General features: G+C 35.3%; 1 protein-coding gene across 1 annotated transcript; it reads left to right on the top strand.

Annotated features, from left to right (window-relative positions):
- Window positions 1-210: 210 nt before the first annotated feature.
- Window positions 211-10,407, top strand: LOC111878714 (uncharacterized). Its single transcript, XM_052763913.1, has 10 exons — window positions 211-370; window positions 790-858; window positions 1,053-1,310; window positions 1,418-1,853; window positions 1,944-2,884; window positions 3,054-4,271; window positions 4,365-5,969; window positions 9,680-9,849; window positions 9,970-10,112; window positions 10,275-10,407. The coding sequence occupies exons 1-10, from the start codon at window positions 211-213 to the stop codon at window positions 10,405-10,407; spliced, it is 5,133 nt and encodes a 1,710-aa protein (XP_052619873.1).
- The last annotated feature ends 5,714 nt before the right edge of the window (window positions 10,408-16,121 follow it).

Below are 16,121 nucleotides of genomic sequence, written 5' to 3'. Positions count from 1 at the left end.
TATTATAATTATGCTAGAGAGAGAAGAAAGATTAGAAAGTTATATATGGATAATAGAAAATCCAAAAGAATCTCCAACGCATCAACCGTTGAAAGTCCATATAATTTAGATGTTTTCAAAACGCACATCGATGGTAATCGGTTTTCATACCTTCATTTCTTATAAATAATTACATATTTTTTTAACAAATGTTTACATTGTATAACAGAAATGTGCAATCTTTCTGGACAACCGCTACCTTCAACGAGCTCAAAAAATATTCGTAAAGAAAATACAAGCAACTATACATCGTTCTCAAATCAGCAAAGAAGCTTACAATCTCCTTCTTTAATTCTAAATGTTAGAACACCATTATCTAACATTTCGAATGGTATGAGTCATTTTTTACAACCTACTATCGAACTTTTACTATTTTCGACTTTATTATATGAACAAATTACATATCAATCTCTGATCGTTTCGTTACTTTTGTTTTATAGAACGAATGGACATGTATTATAATTATGCTAGACAGAGAAGAAAGATTAGAAAGTTATATTTGGATAATAGAAAATCCAAAGGAATCTCTACCGCATCAATTATTCAAAGTCCCTATAATTCTAATGTTTTCAACGTGCACATACACGGTAATCGTTTTCCATTTCTTATATATATATATATATATATATATATATATATATATATATATATATATATATATATATATATATATATATATTTTCTTTTCATACCTTGAATTCATATAGATAATTATATATTTTTTTAACAAATGTTTATATTGTATAACAGAAATGTGCAATCCTTGTGGAAACTTTCTACCTTCAAACAACTCAAAAAATGTTGGTAACGAAAATACAAGTAACTATAAATCGTGTTCATATCAACAAAGAAGCTTACAATCTCCTTCTTCAATTCGAAATGTTAGAACACCATTATCTAACATTTCCAATAGTATGAGTAATTTTCTACCACTTATTATTTCTGTAATTCATTAAGTGTATAAAAATTCTACCAAAAATTATACTATCTAATTCTTTTAACGTTTTTTACAGGCATATATAGTTCTTGTAATAACATCCAAACACCAATATCAAATAACAGACATCACTCTTTCTTTTCCAATGGCATGCTATCCCTCGACTCCTCGACTATAATTCAACCTTCTTCTTCTGATAATTTAACAAGACGAACCCAGAAATTAAAAAGGAAGCCTACCAACATATCCGCAATTCCTATGTTTGACTTTACAATACACGGAGAAGTTAATGATCAACATACCCATGCAAACATAGCTAAAGGTGTATCAAAAGGTAACCATCACAATAAAAAAGTTATTTTAATTTATTATTATCTTAAATTTATGCAATGGTTACAGCTACATAGATTGTTATATTTGACATTGATTTTTTTTAAACAGATTACATTGATCATGGTGATCAGAATGTTGTATGTCAAATATGTAATGCAAAGTTATGGACAGCTGAATCTATTAGAGGAAAAGATAAACAAAATACAAGTTTTTCACTATGTTGTGGTTATGGCAAGGTTGAGTTGCCAGATTCTAAAAAAGCACCACCAAGTTACCTAAATCTTTTTCATTCAACAGATTCTAAATCCAAGTACTTTATTAACAACATTCGTCGTTACAATTCAATGTTCTCATTTACCTCAATGGGTGGGAAAGTTGATGCATCCATTAACAGTGGAAAAGCTCCATTCATATTCAGACTTGGCGGTCAAAATTATCATAGAATTGGAAGTTTGTTACCCTCAAATGGAGCTAAACCAAAATTCTCTCAGTTATACATATATGACACCGATAATGAGGAGTCAAATAGGCAAACAATTTTTGGGTACATATTCAGACATATCAAAATTATATTTATACATTTTCAATATTTTTCATTACAACTATTAACATTTAAATTACATTTTATTTGCAGTCGACAACAAGATGCATCTACATCAACTGGTGATTCAGTTGATCTTCAGATTATACACGATTTGAAAGTTATGTTGGATTCAAATAATGTGTTGGTTCAAACTTATAGGATAGTGAGAGATTGTTTCCATGATAATCCTCACATTGACCTTAAGTTACGCCTTATTGGAAAAAGGATACAAGATGGAAGGACATATAATTTACCGTCTGCATCTGAAGTTGCTGCTCTAATTGTTGGAGACATTGATGATTCTTTTCAAAATAGAGATATCATTGTACAAAATTCATCGGGCTCTCTTCAACGTATTAGTGAATTACATCCTTCTTATCTGCCTCTTCAGTATCCATTACTCTTTCCATATGGTGATGATGGGTATAGAGTAGACATCCTTCATCGAGGTCTAACAAGTTCAACCAACAGCAAGCGCCCTAACTGTACAATGAGAGAATTTTTTGCTTACAGAATTCAAGATAGGATTAATAGCTTCTCATTAATCCTTAATTCAAGAAGGCTTTTCCAACAATTTTTGGTTGATGCTTATACAATGATCGAAAGCGAGAGACTTTTTTTCGTACGAAAAAAACAAAAAAATCTTAGATGTGCATCCTACGAACATCTTCGCAACGTACAACATCAAGGGAAGACAACTTTTTCCAACACTGGACAACGTGTTATCTTACCTTCTTCTTTTACTGGTGGTGCACGTTACATGCAACAGAACTATTTGGATGCTATGTCCCTTTGTAAATGGTTTGGATATCCAGATTTTTTTATAACTATAACATGCAATCCAAAATGGCCTGAAATCAAAAGGTTTCTTAAAGACACAAATCTCAAACCTGAAGACAGGCCAGATATTCTATGTAGGATATTTAAAATAAAGCTTGATGCAATGATTAAAGACTTGCGAGAGAAAAAATTATTCGGAAAAGTTAAAGGAGGTATGTCTGATTTTAACATTTCAGTTTTACCATCTTCATATTTATAGTATAAATACTATCATACTTAACAAAATTATTACATTTCATTTAATATTTATCTTTTTATTATCTATTTACATTACTGACATTTTTTATTTTTTTATTTTACTTTTCTTAAAAAAAATTATAGTTGTTTATACAATCGAGTTTCAAAAGCGCGGACTGCCTCATAGTCATATATGTCTCTTTTTGCACTCCGATGACAAACTCCGTACTGTTGAACAAATTGATAACTATATTTCGGCCGAGATTCCAAACATTAATGAAGATCCTGATTTGTATTCACTTGTGAGTGAGTTCATGATGCATGGTCCTTGTGGTGCTGAAAACATGAAATGTCCATGCATGGTTGATAACAAGTGTTCAAAAAACTTTCCGAAAAAATTCTCCAATGAAACTTCAGCCGATGAAGACGGTTTTCCGATATATAGGAGACGAAATGATGGATGTTTTGTTGAAAAGTATGGTGTCAAATTGGATAACAGACATGTTGTTGCTTATAACAAAGACCTTTTGAAAAGATATCAAGGACACATTAATGTCGAGTGGTGCAATCAAGCTGGTTCTATAAAATATTTATTCAAATATATCAATAAAGGTCCTGACAGAGCTACACTTGCTGTCATACAATCGAACAATGAAAGTGCTACTGATAATTCAGTAGACGAAATCAAAGAGTATTATGATTGTAGATATATATCTGCATGTGAAGCATCATGGCGAATTTTTGGTTATGATATTCATTATAGGTATCCTTCTGTGGTTAGGCTTCCTTTTCATCTTCCTGATCAACAACAAGTTGTTTTTGATCCAGATGATGATATCGAGAATATCCTTGACAAACCGTCTGTTGCATCTTCAATGTTCACATCTTGGCTTGAGTGTAACAAGATCTATAAACAAGCCCGAGATCTTACTTATGTTGAATTCCCGACAAAGTTTGTGTGGAAAGCTAATTCACGGAATTGGGAACCAAGGGAAGTAGGATTTTCAATTGGGAGAATTCATGCGGTTTCGCCTAAACTTGGTGAAGCATATTTCTTAAGAATTCTTTTAAACAAGGTCAGAGGTCCAACATCTTTTGAAGATATCCGAACAGTAAATCGAGAAATATGTCCTACTTTTAGAGATGCATGTTACGCTTTAGGGCTTCTAGACGATGATAAAGAGTATATTGAAGCTATTAAAGAAGCAAGCCATTCAGGTACTGGTTATTACCTACGGTCATTATTTTCAATGATGTTGATCTCTGAAAGTTTGGGAAGACCAATATTTGTTTGGGAAAATACATGGGAATACCTTTCTGATGGAATTCTTTACAATCAACAACGCCGGTTAAAGTCTCCTGGTATAATACTTAGGTTTTATTACTTTAACATTTTTTTATATAAACCATATATTTGTATTTTTTTTTTCTAAGTTTATATTTACCATTCTACAGATTTATCCCTTACTAATCATCAATTGAAGAACTTGACTTTGTTTGAGATTGAATCATTTCTACTTCGTAACAATTCCACCCTCAAGAACTTCCAAGGCATGCCTTACCCAGATTTTGATTGTGTATCTTCTTCTAATAATCGTTTGATTGCTGAAGAGTTATCTTATGACATCACAAGTCTTCAAAACGAATTTCAGACACTAATTGTTTCATTAACAAATGAACAACGAGGTGTTTTTGATGATGTAATGGCAGCAATTGAAGATAATAAAGGAGGTGTGTTTTTTGTTTATGGTTATGGTGGAACTGGCAAAACCTTTCTTTGGAAGACTTTATCAACAGCTATCAGATCTAAAGGTCAAATTGTTTTGACTGTTGCTTCAAGTGGTATTGCTTCTTTGTTACTAACCGGAGGTAGAACAGCACACTCTCGCTTTGGTATTCCATTAAATCTTACTGAAAATTCAATTTGTTCTATCAATCGAGACAGTGATGCCTCCAAATTACTAAAACAAACATCGCTAATTATTTGGGATGAAGCACCGATGGTTCATAAGCATGCATTTGAAGCATTGGATCGCACTTTAAGGGATGTTTTAAGTTTTGGGAACGTTAGGAACTCACATATCCCGTTTGGAGGTAAAGTAATCGTATTTGGAGGTGATTTTAGACAGATTCTACCGGTTGTTCCTAATGGTAGCAGACAAGAAATTGTCAACGCGTCGTTAAGTTCATCATATATATGGACAAATTGCAAAGTTTTGAAATTAACGAAGAACATGAGGTTGACTGTTGGAAAAGATCCGTCTGAAATACAACAAACAAGGTTATTTGCAAATTGGCTCTTGGATATAGGAGAGGGAAATGTTGGTGGTTCTAATGATGGTGATGCAGTTATCCGTATTCCTGAAGATCTTCTTATTACTCAATCTTCTGATCCTATCGGTTCATTAATTGAGTTTGTATATCCATCACTTCTTGACAACTTGAACGATCCCAAATATTTTGAAGAAAGATCAATACTTGCACCGAAAAATGAAGTTGTACAAGAAATAAATGATCGTCTGCTTTCATCGTTTCCTGGAGAAGAAAAAGAATACCTCAGTTCAGATAGCATCTGCCAAACAGAGTTTCTTCACGATCAATTTGATGAGAGTTTATATTCACCTGATGTTCTAAATGGACTTAAAATCTCCGGTTTGCCAAACCATAAGTTGATTTTAAAGGTCGGTGTTCCGGTTATGTTACTAAGAAATATCGACCAGAAAAATGGGTTATGTAATGGTACTAGACTTCAGGTCGTATCATTGGGTAATCGCATCATAGAAACAGTGGTCTTAACTGGAAGTAACATTGGACATCGAGTTTTTATTTCAAGGTTGTCTTTAACACCTTCAGACAACAAAATTCCATATAAGTTCAAAAGGAGACAATTTCCCCTAGCGGTTTGTTTTGCTATGACCATAAATAAAAGTCAGGGCCAATCGTTAAAAAGGGTTGGGTTGTTTTTGCGAGAACCGGTTTTCTCACACGGTCAGTTATACGTTGCTTTATCTAGAGTAAAGAGTAGAGAAGGACTGAAGTTATTGATTTTAGATAAGGATGGTAATTTGACTAATAAAACTTCCAATGTTGTGTTCAAGGAAGTATTTCAAAATCTGTGTTGAACATTTATGTTTATTTTTTTAAATCAAATAAAATTGTACTTACTTACCATCCACAATCAAATGTTTTTGTATATTTATTAATTTTTTTTTACTATATAAAATTTCTAACTTATATCCCGTGGTTTCCACGGGTTTTAACCTAGTTCACTAATAAAACAATTATGGCTTTTGATTGTATTTTAATCTTATATTTTTCAGTTTACACCCTTAAATCAATTGTTGCATTATCTTCTCCAAATAAAATTCAAACACAATTATATATAATTATAACATTTTAAAATTCAACAATTAATTTATCAATTGAAACATATTATTCTATTTATCTACAAGTTATCAGTTTCTCTATAAATCTGGCAAAAAATATTAATAGCTGCCCCATCTTTTGATGATCTATGTCATCATTAACCCTAATTAATATTCTTCATAATTTAACTACTTTATTTATAGCTTTTGGCTTTAAAATCCAACCTTTTTTTTTTTGAAAAAATTCATTAAATAAGCATATCAATAATTTGGTTATTAACCTATAAAATGTAATCTAATCCCACTAAATCAGCAAAATATTTTAGAGTTAAAATTAAAGTCAATATTATTCATAATTTATCTCCGAGTATGTCTTACGTAAAATATATCAATTTGAGATAATTGTTTGAATTTTAAAACTCATTAAATAAGCAAGTCAATTAATTTGAAATTTTGAGTCGATATAACTAATATCTTTCTTTTTTTTTTCAGATGATTAACCGAAAATCTACAAGATGATATCTTAGGATCCTAATTTTTTTTGGAAGATATCGATTTCTTTATTCAAAAACACCATATATATATATATATATATATATATATATATATATATATATATATATATATATATATATTTTGAAGTTGTTATTCTTATGATTTTGGATTAAGTCCTACGATTTACAGTGTTCTTTTTCAGCGGTCTTCTTCTCTAATTCTTTTTTCAAGTTCTTTCTTTTCTCCTTCCTCTTCTACAATTTCTTGCATTTACTTTGTTCTTATTACTTATTATTATTGTATTCTTGTTGAGAGGTCATGAAAAAAATTAATCAATCTATTTAATCATATTAGTTTCATTTATTTAGTTACAGAAACAAAATTATATCTTTTATATCAATTTTTTAATGTGTTGATCTATGTTTGTTTGTGAGTCTGTGTATAATCAATGTTATATCCTATGTTTGTAACGTTCTTGAAACTTGTGTAATCGATGTTCTTAATATGTGAGGGTTATCAAATTTAATCATGAATCAAATACAATGTACATTGTGTAATCGATGTTCTTAATATGTGAGGGTTATCAAATTTATATATATATATATATATATATATATATATATATATATATATATATATATATATAACTGGTATATTTCTATACACCACATAAAAATACTCATCTACATTAAATACTATTTGCAAGATGAATGAAGGCATAACAACATCTATGTATATGTTCTCTTTACCTGAAAAACCCTTACCCCTGCCACTTTTGCCCCCTTATACTGCTATAATTTTTTTCTTTAATATTTTACTCATTTAAAATTGTGAATTTGATAGTATATAGGGGTAATATGGTCATTTTAGATGTTAAATTCTGCTATCTATATGAACATAAAAAATAATTTATATTGTTATATATTGTTGTGTATTTTAAAATATATATATATATATATATATATATATATATATATATATATATATTATTAATTACAACAATGTACTTTGAAAGTACATTATTGTTTTAATCTGTGTTTGTAAACATATAAAAAGTTAAAACTACATAGTAAGTTTTTTAGGTATATAAGTCAAAACTACAAATCTATGAATTTTTTGATAACTTATATGTAAACACAAACTTTTTATTAGATAGAAAATTGGTTTAAAAAATAATTTATATTACTATATATGGCTGTCCATTCAAAAAAATTATTTTACAAATTACAACAATATACTTTGAAAGTACATTGTTCTTTTAAGCTGTTTTTGTAAACATATATTTTAATAAAAATACTCAGATCTGAAGAGTGTCATACTAAACGAGTAATGGTATATACTTCTTGATACGTTTTCTGACGAGCATCAGCAAAAACTATTTATCCTTACTTTATTGTTAGGTTTGCATTATGAGTGTTTTTAAAAGTATATAACATCGTTCATATATTAGACTGAGAATTTTATTTTATTTTTATAATTTTGATTTTGATTACATACAAAATACTTTCTACGTTATATATTTTAGACTAAATTACATTCAGCATCCTTGAGTTATGTCAAAAGTTACAAATTCTATCCCTAAAACTATATTTTCACTTTGATCCTATGATTTTGAATTGTTCATGTTTTGCCTATTTCACCTGGTCTATATTACTTGGTTGATTCACATATGTTTAACAATCATTAGTTTTTTCACAAACAGAAACATGACGCAAAGCAACATTACCTTCATAGACCAACTTGATGTTTCAAAAAGTCAATTTACCATGAAAGTAAGAATAATCTATCTCATGAAACATCTTGCTTATGGATCTTCAACAAAAACTTACAAAATTGATATGATTCTCATTGATGAGCATGTAATAACAATTTTTTTATTTATGAATTTTCTTACAATTTCATTCTAACCACATATAACAATATATAAAATGGTTTTTTTGTGCATTTAAGGAAAGAAGATCGAGGCAAAGGTTACTAACAGATAGGTTGAAACATTTGAAAGATTGCTTCATGAGGATGGTTATTACTACATCCAAAATCCATAACTTGGTCTTAATAAAAAAAAATAGTTTTGTTGATAATGAAAACAAAATCAATATTTATACTACAACCAAAGTCACACCATGCAATGAGCGGACTGGATCACTTTATGGATTCTCTTTTGCAAACTTCAACACCATTTTGGATGGTTCCTTTGTTGAGAACACACTTGTTGGTTAGTTTATATGTTACAATCTGACAATTTATATAACAAGATTATGTTATTTACCACCACTCACCGTACCGAAACTTTTATACTAATCTTGTATTTTTTTTATCTTATATAATAAATGTTATTGGAGATGTTGTGAGATGCTTCTCAATGGAAATCCTTATGAACAAGAAAAATAAATTATCAAAGAGAGTCAATTTGAGCTTGAAAAATCTAAAGTATGTTTACTTTTCAAAAATTTGTGTCAAATTTTACTTTATAATGTCATTTTATATAGTATATTTATTATTTTTTTTGGTTTTTGTAGCGGCAAACAAATAAATGTGACACTCTAGGATGAGTATACACAACAGTTTGCTAACTAATTAGAAAATAACAAACAAACCCGTATGGTAGTTGTTATTCAGTGTGGAAAAAAAAATATTATTATAGAGGTTTGTTCATTACTCTGATTAACAACTTACACCTTAAAAAATTTCAAAATATTATTCTTCCTTTTAGTCTTTTACTATGAATATATATTTATACTAACTTCGTTATCCAACGTTTCAGAATATTTCTCCATCACAAATTGCTTCACTGCGACTAGGATCTTCATAAATGATCCTATTAACGAGATTCTTACATTCAAAGAAAAGTTAGATAAATTCCTTATTATTTTGTTTGCATATTATTATTGTTTTACTCTTATTTTAAAGCAACAAAAATAACATCTTCTTTATTGTTAAGATTTCTTGCCAAAGCCACTCCAGAAAGCACATCTGCTAATTGTAGCAACGCTATGTCCTCCATCATCTACTCTGAAAATAACGATTTCCTTCATAAGTTTGATTTTCATGCTTTTACCGATCTCCAACAAGTGGATGAGGTTTATATACTTAACTTTCATTAATGAAATATATATTATGTTAAATAGTTTTTGGATTATTTTTACCCTCATATTTCATTTTTTTATTATATAATTTAAACCTATATCAATATTTCTTAGAAAAAAACATTGATTGTTGTCGGTACGATTAAGCATCTGTGTATTGATGTGGAATGGAACTATTTGGCTTGTACTAAATGTCAAGAGAAAACCATAAAAATCGTTTTATTGCATGATGGAAAAACTGGTGGAACAGACCAAAAGTAAGATAAATAAGTTTTTTATTGTTACACTTCAACTTGCATGAACAAAGACATATATGTTGTTCCAAGGATTTCAATAATTCTTTTATACATATTATTATAATATTCGGTTAAAATTTTCTAATTTTATATAACTAAATTTGTTTATATCAATGGTTTTAGTTCCACAATCACAGTTAGAGTACAAGACTTTATCAGTGTGGTGTCACTTACATTATTTGATCGTGACATAAAGAAACTTCTGGAAAAAACCACACAAGAGTTGCTTCAAAATTTTAATGAGGTTATCGTGTAACGCCCCATTTCTGGTATGTGATTTAACTAAAGTAATTTTCATTTCTTAAGGGGTACTCGACGAGTCAGTAGCGCGACTCGTCGAGTAGTGACGAGATTTGCATGCGGTTTAAGTTGGCAACTCGACGAGTCCATATTCTCGGACTCGACGAGTCTGCCAGTCTGGATGAAACCTTAATTTCAAGGGTTTGCACCCTATTTAAATGTCATTATAGCCCCAAACCAGCCTCCTTCACTTCCCAGAGACGTATTCCCGAAACCCTAGCCTCCTTGAAGTGTGTGTGAGTGATCTTTGCCTTGTGAAGGAACTTTTGGTGCATTTTGGAGCAAGGAGAAGAAGGAGAAGGTAGAAGAACTCAAGGAAGAAGAAGTAGATCCAGAATACACTCCTTTTTGGCCATCCCTTCTGGTAATGAAGCTTCCATCTTGATTATTGTGCTAATAGATCTAGTTTGTCCCCAAATTGTTGGTTTTAAGCTCAAAAACCCCAGAAGATCAAGAAGAATCCATCTTGATTATTGTGTTAATAGATCTAGCTTCCATATTGATTATTGTGATAAAGCCTTGTGATCAAGTCATATCTCAGATCTAGCCTCTCTTGAGCTCCAGAAGCTCAAGAATACCACCTTTTGGCAGCCATGGCTTTGTTTTAGTCAAGTAACCCCCCATAATAGCAAAGTATGAGTGTTATTGCTTCATTGCATCTTAGATACACGTAAAGTTAGCAACTTTACGTGTTCAGCTTAAATCTATGAATTAGATGCACTAAAGTTGATTAGAATCGACTGTATGGAATCTGCATGCAAAGGACTCGGCGAGTCGCTCTTCTGATTCGACGAGTTGGGTCGCGAGTCTTATATTCCCGGTTCAGTAGTAGCGAGCCTGTGTAGTGAGTAGAGTAAGGACTCAATGAGTTAAGACTTGGATCTGGAAGCATACGGACTCGACGAGTTGTTCATACGACTCGACGAGTCATAGACTGGGTGTGTTCTTCTGTTGAAGGGGAACTCGGCGAGTTGTTCATACAACTCGGTGAGTCATATGAAGTTAGACTCGATGTTAGTATCGAAGAAGAACTCGTCGAGTCTTTGCCAAACTCGAAGAGTAGAAACGGGTAGAGGATTAGAATGGATGATAGGGACTCGACGAGTTGGCGGCCCAACTCGACGAGTCCGGTCAACTAAAGTTGACTTTGACCAGGAAGTTGACTTGACCAGGGGTAAATAGTCATTTTTACCCTGAGATTAGTTATCAGTATTGATTTAGTGTTTATGAGATTTGTAGCCGGGGAGTTCCGGAGCAGCAGTCATACAATTTCAAATCTAGCATCTCAGCAGCCAGCATTACGAGGTGAGTTTTCCTTCCAGTAGGAATGAGTCTACGACCACAATGCTGACCCGTTTAGTCAGCAGTAGTTCTGGACTTCGGTCCGATGCAGTAGTTGAGTGTACTTGATGTCTTTGTGACTCAAGCATGTCTTTGTGTTATGTGTTCCGGACTTCGGTCCGATGCAATATGCAGTTTATGTGTTATGTTAGTAGATATGATTTTGCTATGCTATGTCCAGTCAGTTTTAGGGCTTCGGTCCGATGCAGTTTCCGGACTTCGGTTCGATCCAGAGGGTAAGGCCCTGGTTAGTTCTGGACTTCGGTTCGATGCAATTTCCGAACTTTGGTCCGATGCAGAAGGCAAGGCCCTGGTTAGTTTTCGGACTTCGGTCTGATGCAGCTTCCAGACTTCGGTCTGACGCAGAGGGCAAGGCCTTGGTTAGTTTCCGGACTTCGGTTTGATGCAGTTTTCGGACTTCGGTCCGATGCAGTTTCCGGATTTCGGTCCGATACAGTTGGCAAGGCCCAATATGTGCTTTATATGTTATTGTATGGTATGTGGTAGTTTGGGGGAGCTCACTAAGCTTCGTGCTTACAGTTTCAATTTTGGTTTCGGGTACTTCAGATAGCAAGGGGAAGGGCTCGGGATGATGGCATGACACCCACCACAGTTTAGCCTGGGAGTTAGACTCTGATATTTTGTTATGATTTGACATCAATTGCGATACGAGACATATTTTATGATATTTTGAGATACACCACTTATGGTTTTATTATATGATATTTTGATATTATGGTTTTAGTAATGTGTTAAAACAAAAAATTTTGGCTTGTATTTTTGGGATGTTACAAGTAGTTATCATAGCCTTGGTTTGAGGGATTCATGCACACTTTCGAGTGTGACTATACTCAAACTAAGGAAATGGTAAAAGGTTTTCAAAAAGAAAAATGTTTTCAAAAGAATTTTTGAAAAAGAGAAAAAGGGTGTGGAGCATGCGATCAACCGAGCTCAAGTAAGTACTCCCAAATTACCCATACAAGTTTATATTATGAGTATCTGTTTCAGTTTCAGTAGAACAACATGCTAGAATAGGACTAAGGATCTAGGAGGATGCCTTATGTGCCTGCTTTATGTGCTTCAGCTTCATAAGAATTGCATGCTAGTATTGAGTAGACAGTAGTAGGATAGCCTGTTAGGGTTATGCCTGATAATATGAGCTAAGCATTGTATGCTAGTACGGTTTCTCGTTACAAGGATAGATATGCTTGAGTAGTTTCCTGTGTCTGAATGTTGCTTGCTTCGTTCTTTGTGGGACTCTGAGTGATGGGAGTTATCCATTAGGTGAATACGTCACATCACATGTGATCAGGGTTGAATAATCTCAGAGTGCTGGATTTGGCCCTACTGCGTAGTTGTTGTTTGAGTCTAACCATTGTAGGAACGAGTCTTTTACTCGAAGAATTATCTGAGCCTCATCACATGTGATGGTATTCAGGCGATGACTAATTGGCATTACAAGGAGGCCTTCAGCAGTTCAGGACTGGTTTTGGTTGAGTCTGAGATTTCCCTAGGGCAAGCCTGGGATGAGAGTAGCAGAAGATCAGTAGCAGTAGTAGTGACTTGGTGGAGCCGAGGCAGTTCTTGAGGAAAGTACGGATAGATGTGGAAGGTAGTATGGGCCCATACTACTGAAAGCAGAGGATCCGTACTTGAATCAAGGAAGGCCAAGGCGAGACCATGAAACTTGTAGTAATAGTGATCCCTCGAGATATATCAGTATTTTTGATGTTTGTCGCTATGTGTTTCAGAATGGTGGTTTTACGCCCTAGACCAGCAGTCGGCAGTTCAGGTGCCGGTGAGGGAGTTGGATCAGGCTCGGGGGCCGAGCATTTGTATGAGCAGACTAGGGAGTTTCTCTCTTCATATATTACTCGCATCATACTTGAGCAGACTCCTATGATCTTTGGTTCGATCAAGGAGGGTATTTTGGAGCTGATGGATGAGAGGTTGAGCACCTTTCGTGCTGAGGTGGCGACCATGATGGGGTCGCGCATACTCACTTTCAGGGAGTTCATAGCCTGTGGAGCTCCTGACTATCATGGGGCACGAGACCCCATAGCGAGTACTAGGTGGTTGGCAAATGTCGCCAACGCATTCCACACCAACAGATGTCCCGAGGGGGACAAGGTCAGATTAGCATCCTGTCTTCTAAAGGACAGGGCACGAGATTGGTGGGAGGAGATCGGGGATGACACATCACTTGATGCGACGACTTGGGTTGATTTTACTATCAGGTTCAGAGCCGAGTTTGCACCAGTTATTGAGGTGCAGCAGTTAGCCAGGGAGTTTCAGGATGTTACCCAGACTATAGAGACAGTGGCGGAGATTACCGCCAAGTTCAGGGAGAGGGCTCTTCTCGTTCCTCAGTACGCAACTGATGAGGAAATGAAGAAGGCATGTTATCATGAGATGTTGCGGAGTGATATTTGCCAGTTTGTGAGCCGGTCCAACTGTAAAACGTTGGATGACATGATTGCTAGGGCTCGTGAGAGAGAGATTGATTTAGAGACGGAGAAGAAGAGGAAGCCATAGGCGGCATCTGGCATAGGGAGTTCGGGCAAAAAGCCCAAGGTATCAGATCACATATCTAGAGGACAGTAGAGCCACAGTCGGTGTGGCAAGTGTGGGAGATTGCACGATGGGGCGTGCAAGGCAAGTAGTACCGGTTGCTACAAGTGCGGCCGGACCTGGCATATGAGCAGAGATTGTACAGCTACTATCACCACCACAGCATCTGATCTGATTTGCTTCCATTGCAAACAAAGGGGACATAAAAAGTCTCAGTGTCCGAGTTTAGCAGCAACAGGGAAGGTGGTGGCACCTGCCCCTGCAACATTGAGTATTACAGACGGCCGTTGGGGCCGGAGTGAGACGTCAGTGGTGAAGAGTAGAGCTTTTCAGATGACAACAGAGGAGGCGCGAGCGACTCCTGACGTGGTGACAGGTATGTATTTTTCTCTTATCTCTTTATTGATATTGGTTGTCTCTTATGATTATATGTTTTATATAGGGTCGTTCTTAGTGAACGACATTTCAACTACAATATTGGTTGATTCGGGGGCTACCCGATCATTTGTTTCGCTTGCGCTTAGCAAGAGGTTTGGCAAAGCTCCGAGGGAGCTGGATTTTCCACTTGAGGTTGAGATAGCTGATGACAGGACCGTCAGGGTCGCAAGAGTACATAAGGGGTGTTTACTTCGGTTATTCGATGAGCAGTTTTCAGTAGACCTGGTTCCTATTCCCCTGCGAGGGAACTAGGTTGTAGTGGGTATGGATTGGCTGAGCCCCAATGGGGCAGTGATTGATTGCGAGCTGCAGTTAGTGAGGGTTCGCACTCCAAGTGGGGGAGAGTTAGTGATTCAGGGTGAAAGGCCACAGTGCGGACCGATTCTTTGTTCAGCAGCGAGAGCGTGGCGCTACTTTCAGCAGGGTTGCGCGGGGTACATCGCCTATATTTTAGACGCCCGGGAGAAGGGCAAGGCGACAGTTGATGATGTACCGGTAGTACGAGAGTACCCAGATGTATTTCCATAGGATTTTCCTGGAATACCTCCTGAGAGACAGGTTGAGTTCAGGATTGACCTGGTTCCTGGTGCCGCTCCGATAACCAAGGCACCATATCTGTTGGCTCCTCCAGAGATGCAAGAGTTATCTACACAGCTGCAGGAGCTGTTAGACAAGGGTTTTATCAGACCGAGAAGTTCACCATGGGGATCCCCGATCCTGTTTGTGAAGAAGAAGGATGGGTCACACCGTATGTGTATAGATTAGCGGGAGTTGAATAAGGTAACGGTGAAGAATCGTTACCCACTTCCAAGGATAGATGACTTGTTTGATCAGCTTCAGGGAGCATCTTGCTTCTCCAAGATTGATTTGTGCTCCGGATATCATCAGATGCGGGTCAGAGGTGAGGATGTGCAGAAGACCGCTTTTAGGACCCGCTATGGTCATTATAAGTTTTTGGTGATGTTGTTTGGGCTCACCAACGCTCCAGTCGCGTTCATGGATCTCATGAACCTCGTATGCAGGCCGATGTTGGATCGGATTGTGATAGTGTTCATCGACGACATCTAGGTTTATTCCAAGACTCAGGAGTAGCACGAGGAGCACCTGAGGGAGGTGCTAGAGACTTTGAGGAGGGAGAGACTTTTCGCGAAGTTCTCCAAGTGTGAGTTCTGGTTACGCGAAGTGCAGTTCCTTGGGTACCTCGTCAACCAGAAGGGTATACTAGTAGATTCGACCAAGATTGAGTCCGTGATGCAGTGGGAGGTCCCGAGGTCTCCATCTGAGATTCAGAGCTTCCTAGGATTGGCAGGGTACTACAGG

Source organism: Lactuca sativa, chromosome 5, assembly GCF_002870075.4.
Source record: "Lactuca sativa cultivar Salinas chromosome 5, Lsat_Salinas_v11, whole genome shotgun sequence".
NCBI lineage: Eukaryota > Viridiplantae > Streptophyta > Magnoliopsida > Asterales > Asteraceae > Lactuca > Lactuca sativa.
This window is presented reverse-complemented; position numbering and strand designations above follow the sequence as displayed.